The 22,268-nt window shown below is 46.5% G+C and overlaps 1 protein-coding gene across 2 annotated transcripts in view; it reads right to left on the minus strand.

Moving 5' to 3' along the window:
* Positions 1-22,268, minus strand: part of LOC142571891 (unconventional myosin-Ie-like) — a 351,690-nt gene that overhangs the window by 71,833 nt on the left and 257,589 nt on the right. For both annotated transcript variants that reach the window (XM_075680576.1, XM_075680575.1), the window contains exons 7-10: positions 21,376-21,453; positions 19,068-19,152; positions 16,617-16,720; positions 11,517-11,649 (exon numbers count right to left, since the gene is read on the minus strand). In XM_075680576.1, the coding sequence (XP_075536691.1) occupies positions 11,517-11,649; positions 16,617-16,720; positions 19,068-19,152; positions 21,376-21,453 (400 nt within the window). The remainder of the gene's footprint in view (positions 1-11,516; positions 11,650-16,616; positions 16,721-19,067; positions 19,153-21,375; positions 21,454-22,268) is intronic.

Here is a 22,268-nt window from a genome sequence, read left to right on the forward strand (position 1 = left end):
GTAACCTTGTTTTGACTCCCTCGAGCTATAAGACACGGACTTCTTTCTGCACATAACAAAACTCTTTGGCGAAAAAAATAAACAAGGAAAGAACAACGCTCATTAACAGTCTGGAAAGCAAGGTCATCTGCAAGTGAAGACAATAACGCACGTCCGGCCTCTCGAGTCTGCAGGAACAATTACGATGCCAGGTGGCCCCAGACAGCAGCGCAGTTTTTTAAGACCCGCCCCAAAACTAACTTTAGAAACTGGGACCTTAACTCCCACGTGGCCCTTACTGCCTTCAGTGCACTCGTAGCGCGCCGCGAGGGGCTTCTTCAAGGACATAACCGAGACGCTGCGTTGTAAGTGCATGCGAATATTAACACACGCTCTTTACTTGAGTGTTAGCCTTTTTTTCTCAGCAAAACTTGTCGCTAATTTGCGGACCGCCGCTTGCGGAATCAACGCGCCTTGGATATTACGTATGCAGCCTTCAGGCCCAATTTTCCCCACCTTGTCATGAAAAAATAATAAAACCTCCCGAGACGTCTTATTTCAAGCGAGTGTTCATAAAGATACGGTAAAAACAAGAAATAAGTGCCCGATAAGGAAGGCTAATGACATTAGCCACTGCGGAACAAAAATAAAATAGTGGGCAATAAGCGATTGCGCGGGAAAGCACCTGAGAACTTTTGTGAACTTGTTACTAAGGCCAACATGTTTACACTGAAGGAACCAAATTGGGTTCGGCGTACACCGTGTTCATGCGTGGCGCAAATGGACGTTAGACCATAATGCCAAACGCTGAACCTGCTGCCACCCGACCCTGGCCATGCTTACAACGCCGCGGCAAGTTTATTAGGAGGAAACGCTGCGATAATGGTGCGCCAAGGCAAATAACATTAGGAACAACAAGAACAAAACGACGACGCAATTCAGTTTTCCACAAAACAGCAGGCGCTTTCAGGAGTTATTATTGTACAACAGGATCGCCGCAAAAACCATTTCGAATCTGTTGCGCCAGCGAACGCTGAGGTCAGAAAGCGGGACAAGAAGTTGGTGGCGGGGAGAAGCAGACTAGGGGGTGAATGTACAGCGCCATCACAAGAAAAAAAAATAACCCTGCGCACTGCGAACGATATTGGGACAGGAGAGAGAAAGAGTAAGGAGGAATGACTACAGGCGGCTGACAGCAGCAAAAATATAGAGGGCCTTCCCAAACGGATTACTGCAATGTTAATAAGCGGGCGGGAAAGCAGAGAGACATGCGTAGGAGGGATAACTGGAAAGGAAAATAATTAAAGAAAGGGAGCCGCGCAAAGGTTTGAAACAAATGCATGTAAATGAGGTAAAATAGGAGCATTAGAACATGGAGAAGAAATAAAAGAAAAGCACCAATTAAGGGAGGCGCAACCACCCCCGTTAGCTCCTCCCAATTAAATCTCATTGGAAGCGCGTGGGTGCGGACAATTAACTCTGCTACTCGCGGCAGAACCTAGGTGGGCTTGGCCGAGAGAGAGAAAAAGAGAGAGTGGAGGGGGGGGGGGGGGGCAAGAGCTCCTTAATGAGCTGCCTGAGGAGTCGAAATCGGGTTTGTGCTCTCGGCGTAATCAACAGCTTTATCGTCAGGATGTCGATATAGAAGAAAAGCAGTCCTTTAATTTGGACTGCGAGAGAAAGAAAGGAAAGGAAGTGAAAAGGTGAGACAGCATAGTTAGCCAATGCAAGGTCCGGCTGGTCTCCCGCGCTGGGTCAGTATAGAGTAAACGGATTGGAATACTATCGCTTTCGAGTGCCGCGTCTACAATAGTGCATGTCAAGATAACGCATCAGAGATTCATTATAAATAGCGCCAAAAAATACACGGACAAGGAAGAGCACAGGGTCCAGCGCTAACTGCCAACAACATCTTTATTAAAGCCCGCACAAATATATACTACTCGCAACGGGCTGAAAGGTGAAAGTCAGCGCTCTGCCCTATTTACTCGCTCGTCCTGTGTTGCGCTGTTCCTGTTTTTATTCCAATGGGTAATTGTTCTATAGGTGTCTTTTACAGCTTCGCTGTGCCACCATCTTCACAGAGTGGATTAAAGCCCAAGTTTTGTTTTAGCTTATCTTATCCCTCTTGGTTCGTAGTAATTTTTATTATACCTCGTCTTTCTTATCATCTCTCATTCCTTTCGTGCCCTAACCCCAGAAAGGGTAACCCAGCAGGTCTTTATACACTTGCTAACGTTCCCGTCCTCTCCTATCTTTCTCTTTTTTTTTTCTCTGCTGTGGATTCTGAACGTCACGTATGTTTTGACCTGCCTGTTCATGCTATCAGACATCGAAACAGACTTGCTGGTATTTTGCAAATGAATAATTTCACAGTGCAGAATAAAACGGACGGGAAAGAAGCGGACAACGCGAGCGATTGTGAATTTCGAGAATGTGCAAATTCAGGATGGTTAGTGCACGTTATAGTGAGGTCGGGGCAAGTGGTATGAACGCACAGCGCTTCGTCCGTTGATTTCGTATGTCCTGTGCGACGCGCTGTTACTCTAACCGTAGAGTATGCAATAACAAGAAACACGCTAACACAGGTTGCTAGCAAAGCGTTTTTGGGAGTGTTTATACAGACGGGAGCAAAAATGCAGAGACCACGGCATAAAGAGAAAAATTAAATTTCTTTTAGCACAGCCAGTGCAACAAGGAACTGTCTCGCACGTATAAGATGTATACCACTTGATTTTCGCCTGTATGCTAAGCCTATGAATGAAAAAAAAAATTTTTTTTGCGACATCTGTGGTCTTTCGACTTTTCTTCTCCACTGCGCATATTTGAAGGTCAAAAACAAGCCCATATTCAAACGGCCGGATAAGTAACAGGAAAAGGAGAAAGAAAAAAAGAAAGAACAGAGAGAGGAGGGGGAAGAGACTGCATTAATTTATACTCGCTTATGACTTCGATATATCCGTCGCTCATATTGGCCGTATGTTTCAAAGCGTAAGCTTTCTTTGGCGAGCTCCCCAGTCCTGTCACGCGAGAAGTGTAATGCCTTGTATCTGCACAAAATATGCGTAATTTGCAAAGACATTTAATCGTTATGATGGTGTGAATATAGATGATTGGTAGCTTTTAATCGCTAAGGAACAATCTAAAGCAATAAAAAAATAAAAGAAAGAATATCAATAGAGATACATAGGGTTCCTTACAAAAGGCACGGGAAAGCTAATAGTAGGGGTGGGCCAATTGAAATTTTTGAATGGGTCAACTGAAATTTGGGTTTGGGTCAACCTGTAATTTAAAGGTGGGCCAAGTTAAATTTGTGGGTGGGTCAACTTGAAATGTGGGGTGGGCATACTTAAAATAAGGAGTGGGCCAACTTGAACTTTGGACATGGGCCAAGTTGAAATCTGGGCATGAGTCAACTGAAATTTGGGGGCGGGCCAACTTAAATTAGGGAGTGGGCCAACTTGAAATTTGAGGGCGACCCAACTTAAATTTGAGGGTGGGCCAACGTGAAAATTGAACGTGGGCCAACTGAAATTGTGTGTGTGTGTGGGGGGGGGGGGTCAACTGAAATTTGGGCGTGGGCCAAGTTGAAATCTGGGGGTAGGCCAAGCTAAATTTGGGGGTACGCCAACTTAAATGGGGGGGGGGGTGGGCCAACTTAAATTTGGGGGTGGGCCGAATTTAAATCTGGGTGTGGGTCTAATTGATACTTTGGGGTGGTCCAATGTCCAATTGAACGCTGCTAAGCGTCCTTCGAGTCATGAACACCTCGCGGGCAAGCGAGCGCGTTGAGACGCTTGGCGCGCTTTCACGTGGCCTTACCGAGGCGCAGTCAGAACACAGGCGAAAGCTTGTGTGGACAACGAACGCGCGCATAACACAGGCTCGCGAGGGTGGCATGGTATCGCGGCGATGAACTATACCCTCACGAAACGCCTCAAGCACTACTGTGGCCGCTGGTGTTCCCTTTCGACCACTCTGCTCCGTCGAGGCGCGCTCGTGCACGACGTTGCATCTGAATTGGTGTACGATTGCAGTGGATGGGTAGGATGCGGCGAGAAAATCTGACAATTGTCTACTAACACCTAAGAATTATTTTCCACCAGAAAGGCAGTAGGTATACGTACATAAGCTACGAACGGCAAGTAAGCAAAACTAAGCAAAAATGAAGTCACAGCCGAGCCAAACAATGCTTACGCTTTAGTCGTCAATTTTCAGAATTTATGTAGCTTCCTTGTCTTTTGCATCGTCTGTGTTGTGGAACAAAAAAACATAACAAAGGGGAAGCAAATCGCGTCTCAGATGACTTGGATCTTTGCCATCCCTCTTAACGTCTCACCGCTTGTTTTCTTGAAGGAGAGATAAACATTCTGTAATGGATGCGGGCTAGAGATGTTTGTCTGGCCGATCTTCGCCGAGCATGCTAATCCAAATGGCAACGCTGATGCATGGAATTAAGCAACTGTACACAGTACACACGCGCACAACAAACACCAGCACAGGCAGCGACAAGTAACTAAAATGTCTGGCCTATAGGACCGTGCCTCTGAGAAAGGCTAAGAGCGCCTTCGTGGAACACGAAGAACCAACAACGCTTCCCCAGGCTCCATGTACACAGCGCAGCACTTGAGTTTTCTCGAGCAAGAATACAAGACGTCACTGTGGCAGACAGAGCCAGTGATGAGAGTTATCCAAGGCACCTTAAGGCGCGTTTTTGGAGCACAGCTAAAATCGCACGGGAAATACTTATGGCTTTTATGCGGTAAAGAAAAGGAAAACGAAAACAACATAAAAACAATGACAGCGAAGCTGTAAGCGACATCTAGAACGATTACCCATTGCAACGTGGCTTGAAATTATTCACATGACGACATTCACATGTACTTTACCTCATGATTAGCCAAAGACGTTTCAACTGCCTGCGACTTGGCTTGCGACGCTAGTTCGGTCGCCTACAAAGAGTGGATCTGAGACAATTAAGTGAAGTGCAATTAACTTGAAACCACGGTCGATCGCCCACGGACAGGACAAATGCGCTAGGGTTTAAAGGGTCGCTGTAAAAAAAAATCTGTTTCGGTTGCTTGGAAGTCGACGCTTTATGTGTCGCCAGCCCCTCTTTTCTGTCCTGTCTTTTCACGCGTCGTTTCAATACTTGCGATATTGATAACCAACTCGCCAAGACCTAACATAAATGAAAAGGAAATCGAAATGACGACCACAAGTGCCTGCCGGGATTTATCGCTCACGGCCAACGCCGCCGACGCCGACGACACCGGCTTTTCTGCGACACGAGCTCCTTAACGCTGTCGCGTTAAAAATCAAACACTGGCGACCCATGTCACACTGTTGCCAGGCGAGGGAAGCAACACAGACGCGCCACCCGCAATGTGGCTTGTGTATAGTGATGACATCGAGCAGAAAGAAACGCGAGTAACACGCAGGCGCTTTTGACAACGACAACTGCGGTTGTCTCCGGAAGCTGAAACACCGACTGGGCCGAACTTGACGGCGATTCACGTGCCACAGTGTCCTTATCTCGACGGTGGCTCACGACTAATTAAAAAATGACAACCATTACACTCTGTGAAGATGGAATGGCAGCAAAAGCTCACGACAGTCAAAGCTCACAAACGAAAAGCAAAGCGCTTTCGGTGCCATTCCACCTGGAATGGTTGTCATTTTTTTGCGTTGCGAGTCTGGCATCGTTGCTCGCTCGGAGGTGCCTCGGCTTGCGATTGTCGTTTTCATTCAGCAACGCGCGAACGTTCTTCGTCGGTGGTCGTTTCGTGCCGGCGCCGTTCACATTCTCGTCGCTGTTCCCTCCGGCGCTCCTCGTACGCATGTTGTTCTTCGTGTGTACGAACTATACGTGTCCTCCCCATCGATAACGCAGCTGTTTTTTTAGCGCCGATACCTCTCCTGCTTATATGCTGCGATAACCTTGACGTCACGCTATTGTTCACAGCGAGCGTTCTAATCTGTTCCGCATTCTGACATCTGCGCCGCCGCATTGCACCCGTAGGAGTTTATTAGAAATCGCTAAGTCCGTTTCTGTTGCCGGACGCTGAAAAAACTACGGAAGGTTAGTCACATACAGCTTGCTCACATGATACGGAAAGTTGTCCGGCACTGACCGAACCGTGTAAGGCTGGGGGGGGGGATACTGTTTGGTGGGCCAATACTTCTTGGCGTGCTAAGCCGCGACAAGTAGGAGGGCCGCAGCGGTGGGCGTTGAAGGTGTCGGGCGTGAGCCCGCCTGGAGCCGCCGCTGGTGCAGATCTTGGTGGTAGTATAGCAAATACTCATGTGAGAACCTTGAGGACTGAAGTGGTTAAGTAGCTAAGTAGGAGAGCTAAAACAGCTAAGTAGGAGAGAATGACACAGTTTCTCTTTAAAGCTGCTGCTACCTCAGGATAGATAGGCAGGTTATCCCCTGGAAACTGCATTTCTTTCGTGAATGAAGGGTTGTTCATTAATCAAGAAACAGAACGCCAAGCTCTAACGACTCATTTACGTGATGTCACATGCTTTACGCATTTGTGTCCTTTTTGTGTAAGAATAGTCGCAAGAACTGAAAATTCGTCATCGTCATCAGCATCAGCCTATTTTACGTCCACTGCAGGACGAAGGCCTCTCCCTGTGACCTCCAATTACCTCTGTCCTGCGCCAACCGATTCCAATTTGTGTCTGTGAATTTCCTAATTTTATGATCCCACCTAGTCTTTTGTCGTCATGGACTGACGCTTCCCTTATCTTGGCACCCACTCTGTAACCCTAATGGTGCATCGGTTATCTAACCTATGCAATACATCGCCAGCCCAGCTTCATTTTGTTTTGTTAATGTCAATTAGAAAATCTGCTATCCCCGTTTGCTCTCTGACTCACACCGCTCTCTTCCTGTCTCAACGTTACGCCTAACATTTTTCGTTCCATCGCTCTTTGCGCGGTCCTTAACTTGTTCTCAAGTTTCTTCGTCAATCTCTAAGTTTCTGCCTCATATGTTAGCACCAGTAGAATGCATTGATAGCACACCTTTCTTTGTGATAGTGGTAAGCTTCGTCACAATCTTACAATGTCTGTCGTGTGCAGTCCACCCCATTTTTATTCTTCTGTAATTTTCCTTGTCATGATCGGGGTCCCCTGTAAGTAATTGACCTATGTAAACGTACTCCTTCACAGACTCTGGAGGCTGACTGGCGATCCTAAACTCTTGTTCATGTTCTTTCTTATTATTTATTATTCTTTGTGTTTGTTTTTCAGTACAAATACCTTGCTTCTGGAAAATTTTTCCACTGTCCATGACGTTACGCGAAGGTATGGTGGAAGTGCTAGAGTACGTCATTTTCTGGCCTTTGGATGTTTAGGCACTGTAGTGATAGAGTACGTCATTTTCTGGCCTACAGTGCCTAAACATCCCGTATCGAACAGTCTAGCGTAAGTTCTCGTTTCATTTAGAACCTGTTCAACGCACTGCTTCCTATCCCCGAGTGAGGAGCTAAACCGTCGTTACCTCCAACGTAATAAGGCAGTGTAATGACCTCGAAGCCACCGCTTTACAATTAACTTTGCCCTTCGATGTCTATGTTTGCGTTCTGCTTTCATTTGGCTTTTACGCCGATAGTGCGCTATTCGAGCTGTACGTTTTGCTTTCAATTGCGTTCGTTTTGGCTAATACAATAGACGAATTACTTACCTCCAACAATACCAATACTTCTTTTTTCAGGCTACGTATTAACTCATATTAGCTCTCTGATAGCACTTGTCCTTGCGCTGCCTTAAGTATCAGGCCTTTATCATATTTCACCTACGAAGCACCGCGTAGCTTAGACAGCCGTACCCGACTCCTCTCTCTCTCTCTCTCCCACACACTCTCTCAATCCCTCTCCCCAACTCACTCACTCACTCACTCACTCACTCACTCACTCACTCACTCACTCACTCACTCACTCACTCACTCACTCACTCACTCACTCACTCACTCACTCACTCACTCACTCACTCACTCACTCACTCACTCATTCCTCGTTTTGTGCGAATTAGTTTGCGGATGTGGCTGCCTTCTGAATTCTAAGACGCATATTTTTTTCAAGCAGCAGGCTTTTATCTATAATCATCATCGTCATAATCCTCATCAACCTATTTTTGTGCCCACTGCAGAACGAAGGCGCCTCCCAGCGATCTCCAATTACCCCTACCTTGCGCTAATTGATTCCAACTTGAGGCATTTCATCCCCCAACCTTATTTTCTGCTATCCTCAACTGGCGCTTCCCTTCTCTTGGCACTCATTCTGTAAATTTAATGGTCCACCGGTTATCTACCCTATGCATAACAGGGCTTGCTCAGCTAAATTTTTCCTCTTAATGTCAACTAGCATATCGGCTATCACCGTTTGATCTCTGATCAACACAGCTCTTTTCTTGTCTCCTAAAGTTACGCCTAACATTTCTCGCTCCATCGCTCTTTGCGCAGTAATGAACTTGAACTCGAGCTTCTTCGTTAACCTTCAAGTTTCTGTTCCATATTTTAGCACCGGTAGAATGCAATGATTGTACACTTTTCCTTTCCACGACAATGGTAAGCTCCTTGTCATGTTTTGGGAATGCCTGCCGCATGCGCTCCCACCCATTTTTATCCTTCTGTAAATTTCCTTCTCATTATCATGGTCCCCCGTGAGTAATTGACCCATATAAACGTACTCTGTACAGACTCTAGAGGCCTGACTGACCATCCCAAATTCTTCTTTCTCTTGTCAGGCTATTGAACATTACTTTTGTCTTCTGCATATTAATCTTCAACCTCACTCTTATACTTTCTCTTTTAAGGTCCTCAATCATCTGTTTCGATTCGTCTCCAGTGTTGCCGAGCAGGACAATGTCTTCTGCAAACCGAAGGTTGCTGAGATATTTGCCATTGATCCTCACTCCTAAGCCTTCCCAGTCTAATAGCTTGAATACTTCTTCTCACCAGGCAGTGAAAATCATTGGAGAAATTGTTTCTCCTTGCCTGATCACTTTCTTGATAGGTAATTTTCCGCTTTGTTGTGTGGAGAAACAAGGTAGCTGTGGAACCTTCGTAGATATTTCCAAGGCATTCGCGGATACCTCCTGCATTCCTTGATTACACAGTTATCTATCGCACCCACGCCAAAACCTATTTACATTGATACAAAAGCGACACACACACAAGAATGCGGCATAAGAAGAAATGAAAAAAAAAAGCTGTTTAACAAGATTACACGAAGAGCCAAGAATAAATGGAGATTATTATATAGATTGACGAAAAAAGTAAAAAAAAATCAAGGCAAGGACGGAAGACCAGGCATACCCACAACGTAGCACATCGACGCGCATAGCGCCTCAAAACCGGTGCTCAATAAAAGGAATAATCACTTTTGGGATTAAATCGCGCCCAACACAGGGTTATTCCTGCTCTCGCTCCGTTCCATCTTCATAATGTTGTTCGTACTTACTTCTCTCTCTCTCTTTCCTCTTTTCCCCGTGTGTTATCGGAATGAATGGCGTTATGAAAAGATATCATGGCAGTCACGCCGGCTATAGTTCCTTCGGTATACGTATTAGGAAATGATCGAAAGTAAAAAAAAAAAAAAGAAAAGAGGAAAGAAAAAAAAGAAAATTACCGCGGAATAGGCAGAAATAGTCGGGTAGGGAGCTGTGGGTGCGCTAAGCAACGCATAATAAAGTTCACTGTTTCTTGTTTAACCCTATAGCTCGTCTCATGAGGACCAAGAGAAGCGAAAAGAAAGAAAAAAAACTGCAAGAGAAAGAAAAGAACGGGAAAAGACAAACGAAGGAGCTAGGAAAGCAGGCGGGGAAGAGGGGGGATGCTAAAGCTAACAGTTGAGTTCCAAGTCGCCTGCGCTCCATTGGCCGTGCGCAGCGCGTAATGAGTAGAGGGGCCCTCAGAGAGGTCTTGCCGGCCCGTTGCTGGGAGCTCGCGAGCCCGTACGATACCGGCACTCCAGCATTCTTTCCGTTTCGGTTAGCGAGAGGCAACTACCCATTTCCGTATTACCGATAAGGATTATCAGCTATTCTTACCTTTTCTTATTTTTTCTCTCACTCTGAGTTCTCTTTCGCCTTGCACTGGCAGCATGGCAATAACTAAGAAAACGTCAATGACGAAAACGGGTGTTTCGACACGCGTGTGCACTTTCTACCCCTTTGCTCCGTCAGTACATGGGCGCAGCTAGATATACCTATATACAATGAGTAGCACAGAGTAGCCGAAAGTCGTTAAGCGATGCACCTCTCAAACATGACATTGGATTTTCGCTTCGTCGTCCCACTCCCGCAATTTATCCCACAGAGCTGATCGCTGAAAAGTTATTCAGTTTAATACGTTTTGTTGGGAGGGGGAAGAGCTGACCTTGGAGTTGACGTCCAGAGGCGGAAGGTTTCGGCGAACGGACCCGTTCGCCTCTGGCGGAAACGACTGTGGGGTAACGTGGAGGCGGACGAACTGCGAGTCATCATATGGTGTGAAACGCTGGCAACGCTGGAAGACATTCCGCTCCCTCTTTGTGCGTCAGCTTCTAAGCTTCAGACAGTAACCACGTAGATGGTATATCCGACGTAGCGTCGGCATTAGTCAGCGCACGCGTTCAGCGCTACGCGCTAACCCCGTTAAGATGGCCGAAGCGAGTCCCACGGGTGATTTCTAGCGAGTGTAGCAGCCCTTTACCGCAGAACATTTGGTGGTCTGATGAAATTAGGAAATGGAGAGGCAAAAGATAGAATCAACCAACGTAAGATCGCTGATGCTGCTGCTGATGATGATGATGACGACGATGACGACGACTGCAGCACTTGGAGCAAGTTTCACGGCAATTGAGGGACGGACAAGCACAGTGCCTGTCTTTTCTCCCCTATACGTGCTTATTCGAGTAAGTACTGGGCTTCTTGCCAGCGTTGCACCGGCGTCATTAGAGTAGTATCCTTCAAAAGTATTTTGCTGATGCTTGCACAGTATGTGCGCGTTGCTGACCGACTCAATGTCGCGTATTACTCAGAGTCGGCCCTTGCTTCCGTGGGATGCTCATCGAAGCCACGTTATGCGTGTGCTAGATCTCGTCGCCTGCAGATACCTACCCGTCCGACGATTCGCAAATGCGTCGCCGTGCTCCTAGAAAGTTGCTTTCATACGGTCATCTCACTGATTAGTTCGGTTCATTGACGAAACTGCGAGAGCGAGCAAATGCTTGTCATTAATATCACTCAATGAGAAGTTATACCTGATGGAAGTATCATCCAACTGTTGAGAACGCGTACTTGTGACATTCGTAAACCCTCGCGCGTGTCATGTGAACGTCTCTGTCAGCGTCCTTGAATACCTTTGTGGCTCCTTATGGGGCTTTTCGCTCTCACTTTTGTCCCTCCGCGCACTTCTCTCGGTGAGCGGTAACGGAACGGATGCTCCTGCAGTTAACGCCCCTATACCTGCCTTCCTTTGGCGGCCGAACTTTACACTTTACAGCTGGTCCTTACACGTGCGAGCTATGCTCACTCGTGTCACTCACACTGTTCGTCCTCGACGACGGCGTAGTTTCCTTTCTCGACGAAGGTGATCATGCCCATGTGCAGGACGCCCATGACGACGCGCAGGAACTGGGTCTGCTCGTCCTCGCTCATGCCCATCACCGTCATGGCTTTCTGCAAGAAGAGGGGGAAGGAAACGCTTCAAGTTGAGGAATAGCTTCGCTAGGCCACACACGTTTACCGCGATGCCGATGCGGTCGCCGCCAAGCTGCTTGCGTGCAAGACTAAACATTAATCGGCTTGGCGTGCTCTGCTACTACGAGTGAATGACACGCTCGCGCTGGTCTAAAGCATAAGAAATAAGATAGTTAACGAAGCTAGTGTGCTTCTCGAAAGACTCGGTGCCTTGAAAACCGTGGTGCACGTAGCTCGACCCGGTACATCGCAAAGAGTTAGATTAGTCATCCGCAGGACAAAACCCGAATCGTGTTCACGTCGCGTCACGTGTAGACGTATATACGGGAACGCGGATGACTATGCCAGCGGGACAGTTTGATGGGCATTAGGCTATGCGCTGCTGGGATGCAACGAAGCACGTTAGCAACGTGGCTGTCAAGCCACACACCGGATCTTTATGCACTACCCTAGTCGAGTACTGTGCCTAGTGCGATTCTTTCCGACAATTCTCGATCTTCTGACTGCTACACCATGCATCCCGAGTGACTTGTGCCAAAAATTTAGAAATACATATGTGCCACGTAGCTAAACAACGCCAAGGTGATGTTCTTTGCCATCGCTTGGAGCAAGCTAGATTTTATTTTACTTCGTCTAAATACATAGTTATGATTAATTAATAAACTGCTAAATGATTGCATTCAGAGCAAAAAGCGTCAATGAGGAAAGTGTAAACCATCCTGAAAAATTCCCGATTCAGCTCTCTGCTGCTCAATACGTGCTAAATAAGCTTGTTTTACAAGCCTGAAAGAAAGCCCGTGAAAAAAAAAAACCACCGACCAAGCACTCCGTACAGATGGTTAACCAGCGAAGCTGAAACGTGCGGCCCCAGTGTTTATCACTGGGTAATTCCGACGGTTCATTAAACGACGGCTTGGCAGGCTGACGGATTTTAGGTACGAAGTTGCTGCTTGCGCTCGGCTGCACGAGCCTCTTCTTGTGCCCGGGCTGCAGCATCGGCACGGCGTAGACGAGCTCGTTCCGGGTTCTGCTCGCGGCGTTGCTGATGGAAAGCTGCCTGCTCCTCAGGAGTATGTATGGCGCCTGGCCTACCCGTGTCGGAGCTGAAGAGAAAGTGCTGCCCGTACGCTCAGCTGCGACGGAGAGCAACCACGGCACTACTGCATGGCGCAGGCAATCGCGCGCCTCTCTCTCTCTCTCTTTGGCGCATGCGCATTGGATTGCGCCGGAAGAGTTTTCGGCGAACAGGCGACAGACGGACGGAAAGACGAATCGGTTAGAAATATACAGCTTCGCTGTAAAAAAAAAAAAGGGTTCCGGGCGACTACGCGAAAAATTTCGGCGACGAACGCCTGTCTTCATATCTATTTTCGTCGTAAGCTAGAAGATGCGCTTGCTCGATTAATGTTTATAAGCAGGTTGTTACTATGCGGCACGCTCAACGCGTCAAGCGTCTCAAAGCGCTGTTTTGAACGAGTATTTGCACGAGGTCATTGCATACCCCCAAATGAAATACCCCTGTAAGGCTCATACCCCCGTAAGGCAGAGGCTACAAGCAGTCGGCAAAGTGAAGCGAACAGTGCCTATATTCATTGGGATCACGCATACAACATACAGAACAACCGACGTTTCAGCTCTGAACAAGGATCCGAACCACATATTTGATGATAATGCGCTCCTGCGCCTACGTGCAATCCGAAGCACGTAGCGCTCCCCGCATACGTTTCCCGCTAAGGATTACGATTGTGCAAGCTGCCGCGGCGATGGTAGCTTGCGCAACACCAGCTATCAACGAATATCCAGCCTATCAACTGATTTCAATATTGTTGCAGTACCGCTATGGGCGGCGGCGTGCTGTCAAAGTTACAGTTACCCCCCATAACTACCATTACTCTAAAGTCATAAAGCATTGCATAACCCCCTCAGCAGTTGTAGTGGTGGTTTGCAACAGCCTTGGTGGACATCCACGAATCAATATATATATATATATATATATATATATATATATATGTGTGTGTGTGTGTGTGTGTGTGTGTGTGTGTGTGTGTGTGTGTGTGTGTGTGTGTGTGTGTGTGTGTGTGTGTGTGTGTGTGTGTGTGTGTGTGTGTGTGTGTGTGTGTGTGTGTGTGTGTGTGTGTGTGTGTGTGTGTGTGTGTGTGTGTGTGTGTGTGTGTGTGTGTGTGTGTGTGTGTGTGTGTGTGTGTGTGTGTGTGTGTGTGTGTGTGTGTGTGTGTGTGTGTGTGTGTGTGTGTGTGTGTGTGTGTGTGTGTGTGTGTGTGCGCGCGCGCGCACTATTTGCCGTCTTCGTCTTACGAGGAGGTCTTATAGACTTCAGTAGCGTCAGCAGCCTAGTGTAGAAGTTCAGACTTTACTCTGGACACTTCGACAAAGGTGCCAGTGGAAATACCCGGGAATCTCTGTTTTTATACAACACTCTTTTCCTCCCAGATGCTCGCGACTGTAGCCAGTTTTATAAAATTTAGGAAAAAATAAAGATAAACAGACCTATGAGCTCTTGAATAGTTCCCTGCATGCATATGACGCATGAACAGCATAGCGAGTTACGGTGAACTTCGCGGCCAATTTCGCCCAAGTAATAGCGAAATTTGAGTAGATAAAGTGGAGGTGGAGAATTCTCCCCGGATTCAATCATGCAGTGTATAAGAGCAAGTTCACAAAGTCATCGCATAGGGTGACCTTTTCTAGCTGCCACGAAATTCGCAACGGCGCCAAGATATGCAAACGAAGTACAAACAAAGCCCTCGGAAACCAAAGCCGCGAATATAAAGGATGGGCGCGCATTAGTTCCGAGCCAGCGCCCAATCCGGCGACCCATAACGGGAAGGGTGCGCCTCGAGACTTTCCCGATTCAATGCCTTGAAACTAGAGTCAAAAGAAGGCGGACCTATCAGAGGTTCCGCGACGCATCGCCACAAAAGAGAAAGGCCTCTCGGGTCTGTCTGCAGGGTGAATAGAAAACAAGCTCTAAAGGAATGCCGACAAGGCGTGGCCGCCTCCGGGATAACGCTCGCATTTTGGCGCGCCTCCTAACACGAAAACCTTAGAGCTATTTGACTTCCTCGTTAGTTGGAAAAAAGAAAAAGGTTCTGGAAAGACAATTACGAGGAAGGAGAATATGGAGCTTCCTAAAAGAAGTGAATCTCTTGGGAACTTATTAACGGGATACTCGTCGGAGGTGAGAAAATGCTGGAGCCAGAGAGGGGGACTGTAAAGAAGGGCGCTGGCTATTTGAGAGCCAAAAAGTCATTGGCTCATCACAATGCGTGCGTGCGTGTGCGATTCGGGTAAATATGTCGAGAGGAAGAACAGGTAAGAAAAGGTTAACGGTTACTTTTTCAAGGTTACTCGGATATGTGGGAGGGGGGGGGCACGTAACTCAAACATATTACGTTCTTGAACGAAGTAAAATTGTCGCTGCACTCGGTCACTTCTTTTTGCGTCGTAAACAAGACTAGCTCCCATGGACCTGGAACCCCGGAATCGTCAGACTCATGGTCATGTTCTGCGACTCTAAATCAGCTTTTCAGTGTCTGATGCCACTCATTTGTCATAGACCTGACGAACTAGTTGCTACCAAGATACTATACTCACTCAATCGACAATAGCCGCGACATAGTCTATTTATGGATGTTAGGCCATGTGGCATCACTAGTAACGGCCATTCAGATACGGCCACTCGACCTGCCCATCACATTGTGCACTGTTGAGAAGCTACAAGGCTTTGGTTGCTGAGGCACTAATATAAACACTCGCACAACGAAGCTCGATTGAATTTACCAGCACTAGTCTATAGCTTGGATCCGCGTGTACAGCCCAGGTTTCCGCCTGGGATACGACGAACTGAAGCAACAGTTCACTGCAGCCTATGACTCTGCGTGACATTCACGAATGCTTACTGGATCTGTGTGGTAACTACCGACAGCTCTACGACCGGCCATTGTGTATCGACGCATTGTGTACAGAAACGAGCTCTCGACCGCGCTAGATAAAATGAGCACGGGTTCTTAAATCATGTCTTATCTCGTCTCTTTCTACAACTAATTCCCTTCAATACCCAGCTTCCTCCACCACCGGGTGGCCAGTCGGTTTTTTCATTGGCTGACCTCTCTGCCCTTGCCTCTTTTTTGATGCGAAAGCGTCAAATGGCTCACTGAGCGAAAAAGCCGGCGTCCGCCGTCCGTAGCAGCGAAACGGCACATAAATTCCCATTGGTTGCGACGCCACACGTCACGAGTGCGCCTCGACGGAGCATAGCGCGCCGGAGGTGTTGCTTGAGGGTCGAGGGCGTCGCCGATGAGCCAAATCGCCCACGCTCTCGGAAGCTTGTGTTATCCGCGCGCTCCTTGTCCGCACAAGTTCTCACCTATAGGTAAGGCCAAATTGAAACGCACCAAGCATCTCAACGCGCTCAGCTTTTGCCCACCCGCGAGAAGTTTATAGAAGGACCGCTCAGCGGCGTACAAATGGACATAAATACCTCCGCATTCACAACTCATAAGAAGTGCTCAGGTGTCCTCGGCAATTTTTCTTCCTTCCTTCCATGAGTTATTGCTTCTAGCTTAAGGAATACAGATGGACCTCAAACTGCTTCTTTCCTTTCTAGCATTTCCTAGCGGTATTGGTTTCTGTTGGCTTTCGAGATCTTAACGACCCGCCGCGGTAACCCCCAGTGGCCACTGCATTCCGCTTCTGAGCTCGAGGTCGTGGATTCAATCCCGACCGCGGTGTCCGCATTGCGACGGGGGCGAAATGCGAGAACCCTCATGTACCTAGGTGCACGTCGAAGGACCTCTGGTGGTCAACATTATTCCGTACTCCCCCAACTAGGGCGCGCCCCACAAAGAGACCGTGATTTTGGCGGCATGTAAAGTCACAGAATTTCTTCTTTTCTAGATTTTAGCAGTGCAGTTAGTAAGATCACTGACCAGAGTCTCTTGGAAGTCGTGGGCATCGTTGATTCCCTCCAACTTGTAGACTCCACTTTGGTTCAGGTAGCTGTAGTAGTCGGGGTTGGCCACTCCCAGCTCCTCTGCGATAGGAAAAAGAAAACAACTCTTTTTCGTTGGTATACGTACCAGATATGGCATATTTAGCGCACTTCCGCAATTTCTTTACGCGCTCTTTTTTTCTGCTCCAATGACTTCCAACGCCGTAGTCACATATTGATATCTGTCGTAAGCTAAGACGCAGAAAGCGCTGCGGTCATATATGCAGGACCGACCACACTACATAAAAAGAAGGCGGAGGGCGTCGTATGAGGAAAGTGCATGGCGCTTGAAGACAGTCAATCATCTATCATTTATGGCTTTAACGAGGACACCCTTGTTTCCAACACGTATAGTCTCGTCGTCCTCTATACACATGCCTAAGAGGGAGCTAACCGATGCATATGTAATTTTCGCATCATGTTTCAGGTGCTTTCTTGTTCGAGCTCTCCACAGATATTGCGAAGTGACTCACGCCTATGTCAGTACCACAGCAAAGCGTAACGTCTACACAGCGTAAGGAGTTTATAGAAATTTAATGAGAATCTCAGGGCTGAAAAGAAAACCAAACCGTGCATTACACGCCTAACATGCGCTAAGACTCCGCAGAGAATCAATGCTGCAATGATATATAAATGCGGTATAAACGTAAGAAAGGATAAGCTATGGAATATTTTGATCGTTATTGAGTGAAAAGGGGTAGCCGTCACCGTTATAAGATGAATACATCCTTTTATTTCGTTTTCATTTCAAAACATTTACGGGGTGATACCATATTTAAGTTTTCTGGAATAAAAAAAATCGCCTTTTGCAGATAACATAATTCAAGTCATAGAGCTGGAATATTCAGAGAGGCGGACATTGCTGGCACGAGAAATTGAAGTACATATTAAAGCAATTAACAAAAGTCACTAATTAAAATTTTAATTAAATAGATTACGGCATATATTACATTTATGAATCGTAGCCGGTGAGTTTGCAAAACGTATGCACTTGAAAGAAATCTCCAGGATGACACCAGTTTTGAGATATGCGCCATCAAACTCGGCGTAAGAATGCACTGTTGTTTCGCTTACTTAAAAAATGATTTAGGTGCACGTTAAAGAACCCCAGGGGGTCAAAATTTCCGGAGTCCTCCACTACGGCGTGCCTCATAATCAGAAAGTGGTTTTGGCACGTAAAACCCCAAATATTATTATTACTTAAAAAAAAAAAAACATGTCACACTCCTGCAACACGTGATGGCGAATGCCTGTTGCCCACTTAGTAATGCATTAAGTTATACGATCGCAGGGGCCGCCAGACTTCTTGCAAGACACAGCGAGCCGCAGTGTGAAGTAAACGTGTGGCAAACCGTTGTCTGCGAGCATCGGCCTCCTCTCCACGTTGCCGTCTAGCATCGTCGCCTTGCTGCTTTCGCAGTTCGGCTTCTTGGGCTCGCTTTCGACGCGTATATATAGCTTCGACTTCGCACGCTCGTATATCGGGGTCAGATTCTCGCCAACGTCGTTTCTCTTGGACTTCACGATGCATCCTCTCAGCAGGGGAAAACAGCGCTCGCGGTCGAACGCCTTTGCTCGCGCCGCTTCGCACGTCGCACCTCGTGTCTCGCTTGGCGAGCATCCTCGGCCGTAGCGTACTTCCGAGGGGGGTACGCAATGCTTTACTGATGGTTCGGATGCTTATTTTGAGTTTGTTCTCTATTGTAACGTATGCTGTTCTGCTTGTTCTATCGGTCATTTCAATGAATTCATGCACCGTTCGCTTCACTGTGCTGAGCGCTTGTAGCCTCTGCCTTAAGGTGGTATGAGCCTTGCATCTTTGCTCGCTCACCGGGGTATGAACCGTAGCTGATGATGAAATCTTTTGTACCACTCGATTAGACTCCGCGTATTTCAGGTGTGAGTCATTCATTGCAACGAGCCACTTAAGGCTTTCTTCTTAATAATATCATAATAATACATAAGCGAACTCTTACACCCACGGTATAAAAAACACGTCTTAAAAATTTTTGCGGATAAGTCACGTGAATGGCTAATGAAAAGAGTGAAACGAAGACGAATGCAAGCGACACGATAAAGCGCTTGTGTTGCGTCGCTCGGCTTCGTCTACGTCTTCGCAGCGCTGATCTCATTAGCCACATGCCAGTGCCAACTTGCTCAGTTTTCTGAGGGGCTATTCTGTAAGAGTCCACCTAGTGGACTGTCCATTTCGGCCGCTGCTGATTGGCTAGGGCCGCCCGTCTCCTCCTCTCCCGTACAGCTGCATCCAATCAGCAGTGGCCGAAATGGACAGTAGCCCCCCTGCTCTTTTCAGTCACGTGAATGCGGCGAAGTTACCTTGGGCGCGCATGCGCAAGTGGCACAGGAACTCCCGGTCGCGTATACTCACTCTTCATCTCCGGAGAAGCGCCGTAGCAGACTTGGTAGAAAATGTGGAAATTTCGCTCGTTCGGGTTCTGGCTCACGACTCTGGACTGTACAGAGAAAGAGAGAGAGAAAGAGCAAAACATAAGGAACAAATTTAAGTATTTAGGACCGTCAAATACTGCGCTATCGCATAGAGAAAAACAAAAGTGTGTGCTGGACAGAAGGGCAGAAGAGAACATTACAGAATTAGTAGTGACATCCGCTATTGAATACAGGGCTCTGCGTTATTATTCCACCCACCTGTAATGTATAACGCAGCCTGTGTGCCATACGCTGTTTGTATGCCTCGAAGTTGTGATTAAGGCACGGAAAACTTAACGAATAGCCTACAGCAGTGTTTTTGATACGCTGGACTGAGTTTTCAGTTGTGGGTAGTTCAGCAAACGAGTTACTAATGAATTAATTACTATACCAATTCAATTGTAGCTCAGTTATTATTTCGTTGTTTACTTTAGCGAATGTATACACTCCATGACCAGAAATAAAGGCACACAAATTCTTCTAATGTTTCTTGACGTGGAACTGTGTTTGGACATTACAAGGGTATGTTTGCCGTTGTTTTGTCTTTGCTCATAATTCTCAATATGATTGAATTTTTAGGTTATCGTCGCTCGAATAAACACTTGAAACATTTGCTCGCCTGTCCCGCTCAAAAAAAAAAAAAAAGACTTCTTGCCAATTCTATTCTTATCATTCTATTCTATTAACAGATCGGTATGCTTTATAGATATCTGTGAAACTGACATTACATTCTTTTTCAATATGTTCACGTTTTAAGTAGGAATCGTACGTAGTGGGACATTCCCATTCTGGATGATTGACCAAGAACCCAGTGGCACACACTGGGTGGCCAAATCAAGTCAAATAAAGTAAATCAAAGAATCCATTACATGCAACTCACCATTCCATTAACAGATCGGTGTGATTTAGAGATGCCAATGAGCAGCCATTACGCGTGCAGGTTTTATTTGGAAGTTATTATTACTTTTTTTTGTTATGCAGAACAGGAGCTAGAAACACGTGGTCAGCATACAAGGTTTATTGTGAGCCACTTCGTGGGGAACCTAGAGCGTGCGCTGGATTTCTTATGACGTTGTATACACTATATCCACAAATATAATCTGCACGAGAACAGCCACTGTCAGGAGAATCTGGGAGGTTTCGCAACGAAGGTTGCGCTTTAAAAAACTACCATCGTATCCACAGCTTGCCGTCTCAGAAAATAGATGCTGCAGAAACGTGAGTCTATTTTGATGCCTGCCGGCGACTAAGTGTATGGACAGACCACGTGCACAATGATGTTGCTTTGCAGTTAAAAATGCAGATTAAACACAAAGACAAACAAACAAAACAAGAACAAATGCAGTAGTGTAGCGAAATTTTACCGAAAATCGTAACGCTTATCAATGCATTTGATGCACGACTGCTGTATAGGAGATTTTCTCGCTAACAGAGGCCTAAGAAGTTCCTCGAGAACAGTAATTAGAGGGAAATTTTAGTTTCCTCTTGGTTGCCATAACGCCTTAACGCTTGTGTTCTTGTCTCACAACCTCTTTTTTTTTCTAATTTTCTTCATGGTAAACGGACCTGCACTGTTTGTGATTTGGTATCGTGTTACGGATTCTTAGTGTGTTTGGTTTTTCTTCTTTTCTTGCTTTTGTTGTTTTTCCTAGCTATATTATTGAGATAGTAGGCCATTGCTACAGCCAAGCTTTTCGTACTTGACATTTGTTAAAGCAAAAGGAAGAAAATGACCACACAACGTTGCGCGAATGTACGCGCCGTCAATCCGAGTTCCTTCGGTGGTCACAATGGACGAGTGGAAGGGTAAACGAGGGGCCCGATTTTTGTTGGTCGCAAGCACGTGAAGCCCACAGATAATGAATGTAAGGAAAACATATGGGAAATTATTTATCGTTTGCAATTGAAGTTTACAAAAGATAACTTAAAGGTAAATGAAAGTGAACGAAAGGACAACTTGCCGCCGGCGGAAGTTCCGGCGAGCTGTCTTATCGTCCGTTTTCATTTGCCTTGAGCTCGTCATTTCTGCACTTCAATTAAAACCACAAATAATTACCCCTACGCTTTTCTTGGCCTCATCATCTGTTGGCTACATATGGTGCAGTTGTCAATGTAACGTGCTGCACCGTATTGCTATAAATACTGCGGCCGCAAGAACGAACAACTAGTCGCGGTTTTCCTTAATGTGCACGCGCTTCGCGCACTGAGCACTCCTTTGTTCGGTGCAGTACGACCAAAGAGCCGCGCACCTTTTCCAGGAGGAAGTTGGAGATGCGTCCTCCCTCCGGAACCCCACCTCGTCCGAACTGGATCTCCACGTATTTGCCCTGGGCGGGGAAAAACACAAACACACACATATACACATCTCAAGCGCAAAGCTTCGTTCTATCGTTGATAACACAACTAAAGCATAAACAAAAATACAACAACAAAGAGGCACGACAGAACAGAGGAGCAGACTAGCCATCGTGAAAATGGTTTAAAGCAATCTAGCTTTTGTTTGCGTGAGTGTTTGTACGAACCGGCCTATATTTGATATGCAGCCTTAGTCTTGTTTGCGCGTTTGTTTGGCTGAGCCGGCCCGTATTTGCTGTGAACTGTTTGTATAAGAGAGATGAAGTAGCTGGCGTCAACCAGGATGCCAACATCTCTTACATAAACACTTAATTAAAGAAAAAGGTCCCTCATAGACAATTTCTATACCTCATAGCCATTATCATGTGGACTTTTTTCTTGTGATTTAGCCATGCACTGCCGCTATTGATCCGATTTAATTTGATTAATATGTGATATATAGACATCAAAAGCATGTGACTGTAGAAAGTCGATCGACAGTAGTCGACAAACAGTGTAAGAACATAAAGTACGTGTACTGTTTAGCTTCACAGAAAAACGTTTATGTTTTATATGGCCTTGGTTGGTAATAACTTTATTGAATGGATAAATAATCTTGGGGGGAGGGAGGGAACTCCCCCCTGCAAAAAGAATCCACGCCCATGTTTTTAGGAAAATAGGGTTGAAAGTGAATGAGAGAGAGAAAGAGTGCGAGAAAGAAAGATAAGGCCAATCATTTCGGTTCATTGATACAGCATCGTATCGATTTGTCCGACGGCACCTGCTGACTTCCAGCGCATATCAAGCT

Source organism: Dermacentor variabilis, chromosome 2 (assembly GCF_050947875.1).
Source record: "Dermacentor variabilis isolate Ectoservices chromosome 2, ASM5094787v1, whole genome shotgun sequence".
NCBI classification, from domain to species: Eukaryota; Metazoa; Arthropoda; class Arachnida; order Ixodida; family Ixodidae; genus Dermacentor; species Dermacentor variabilis.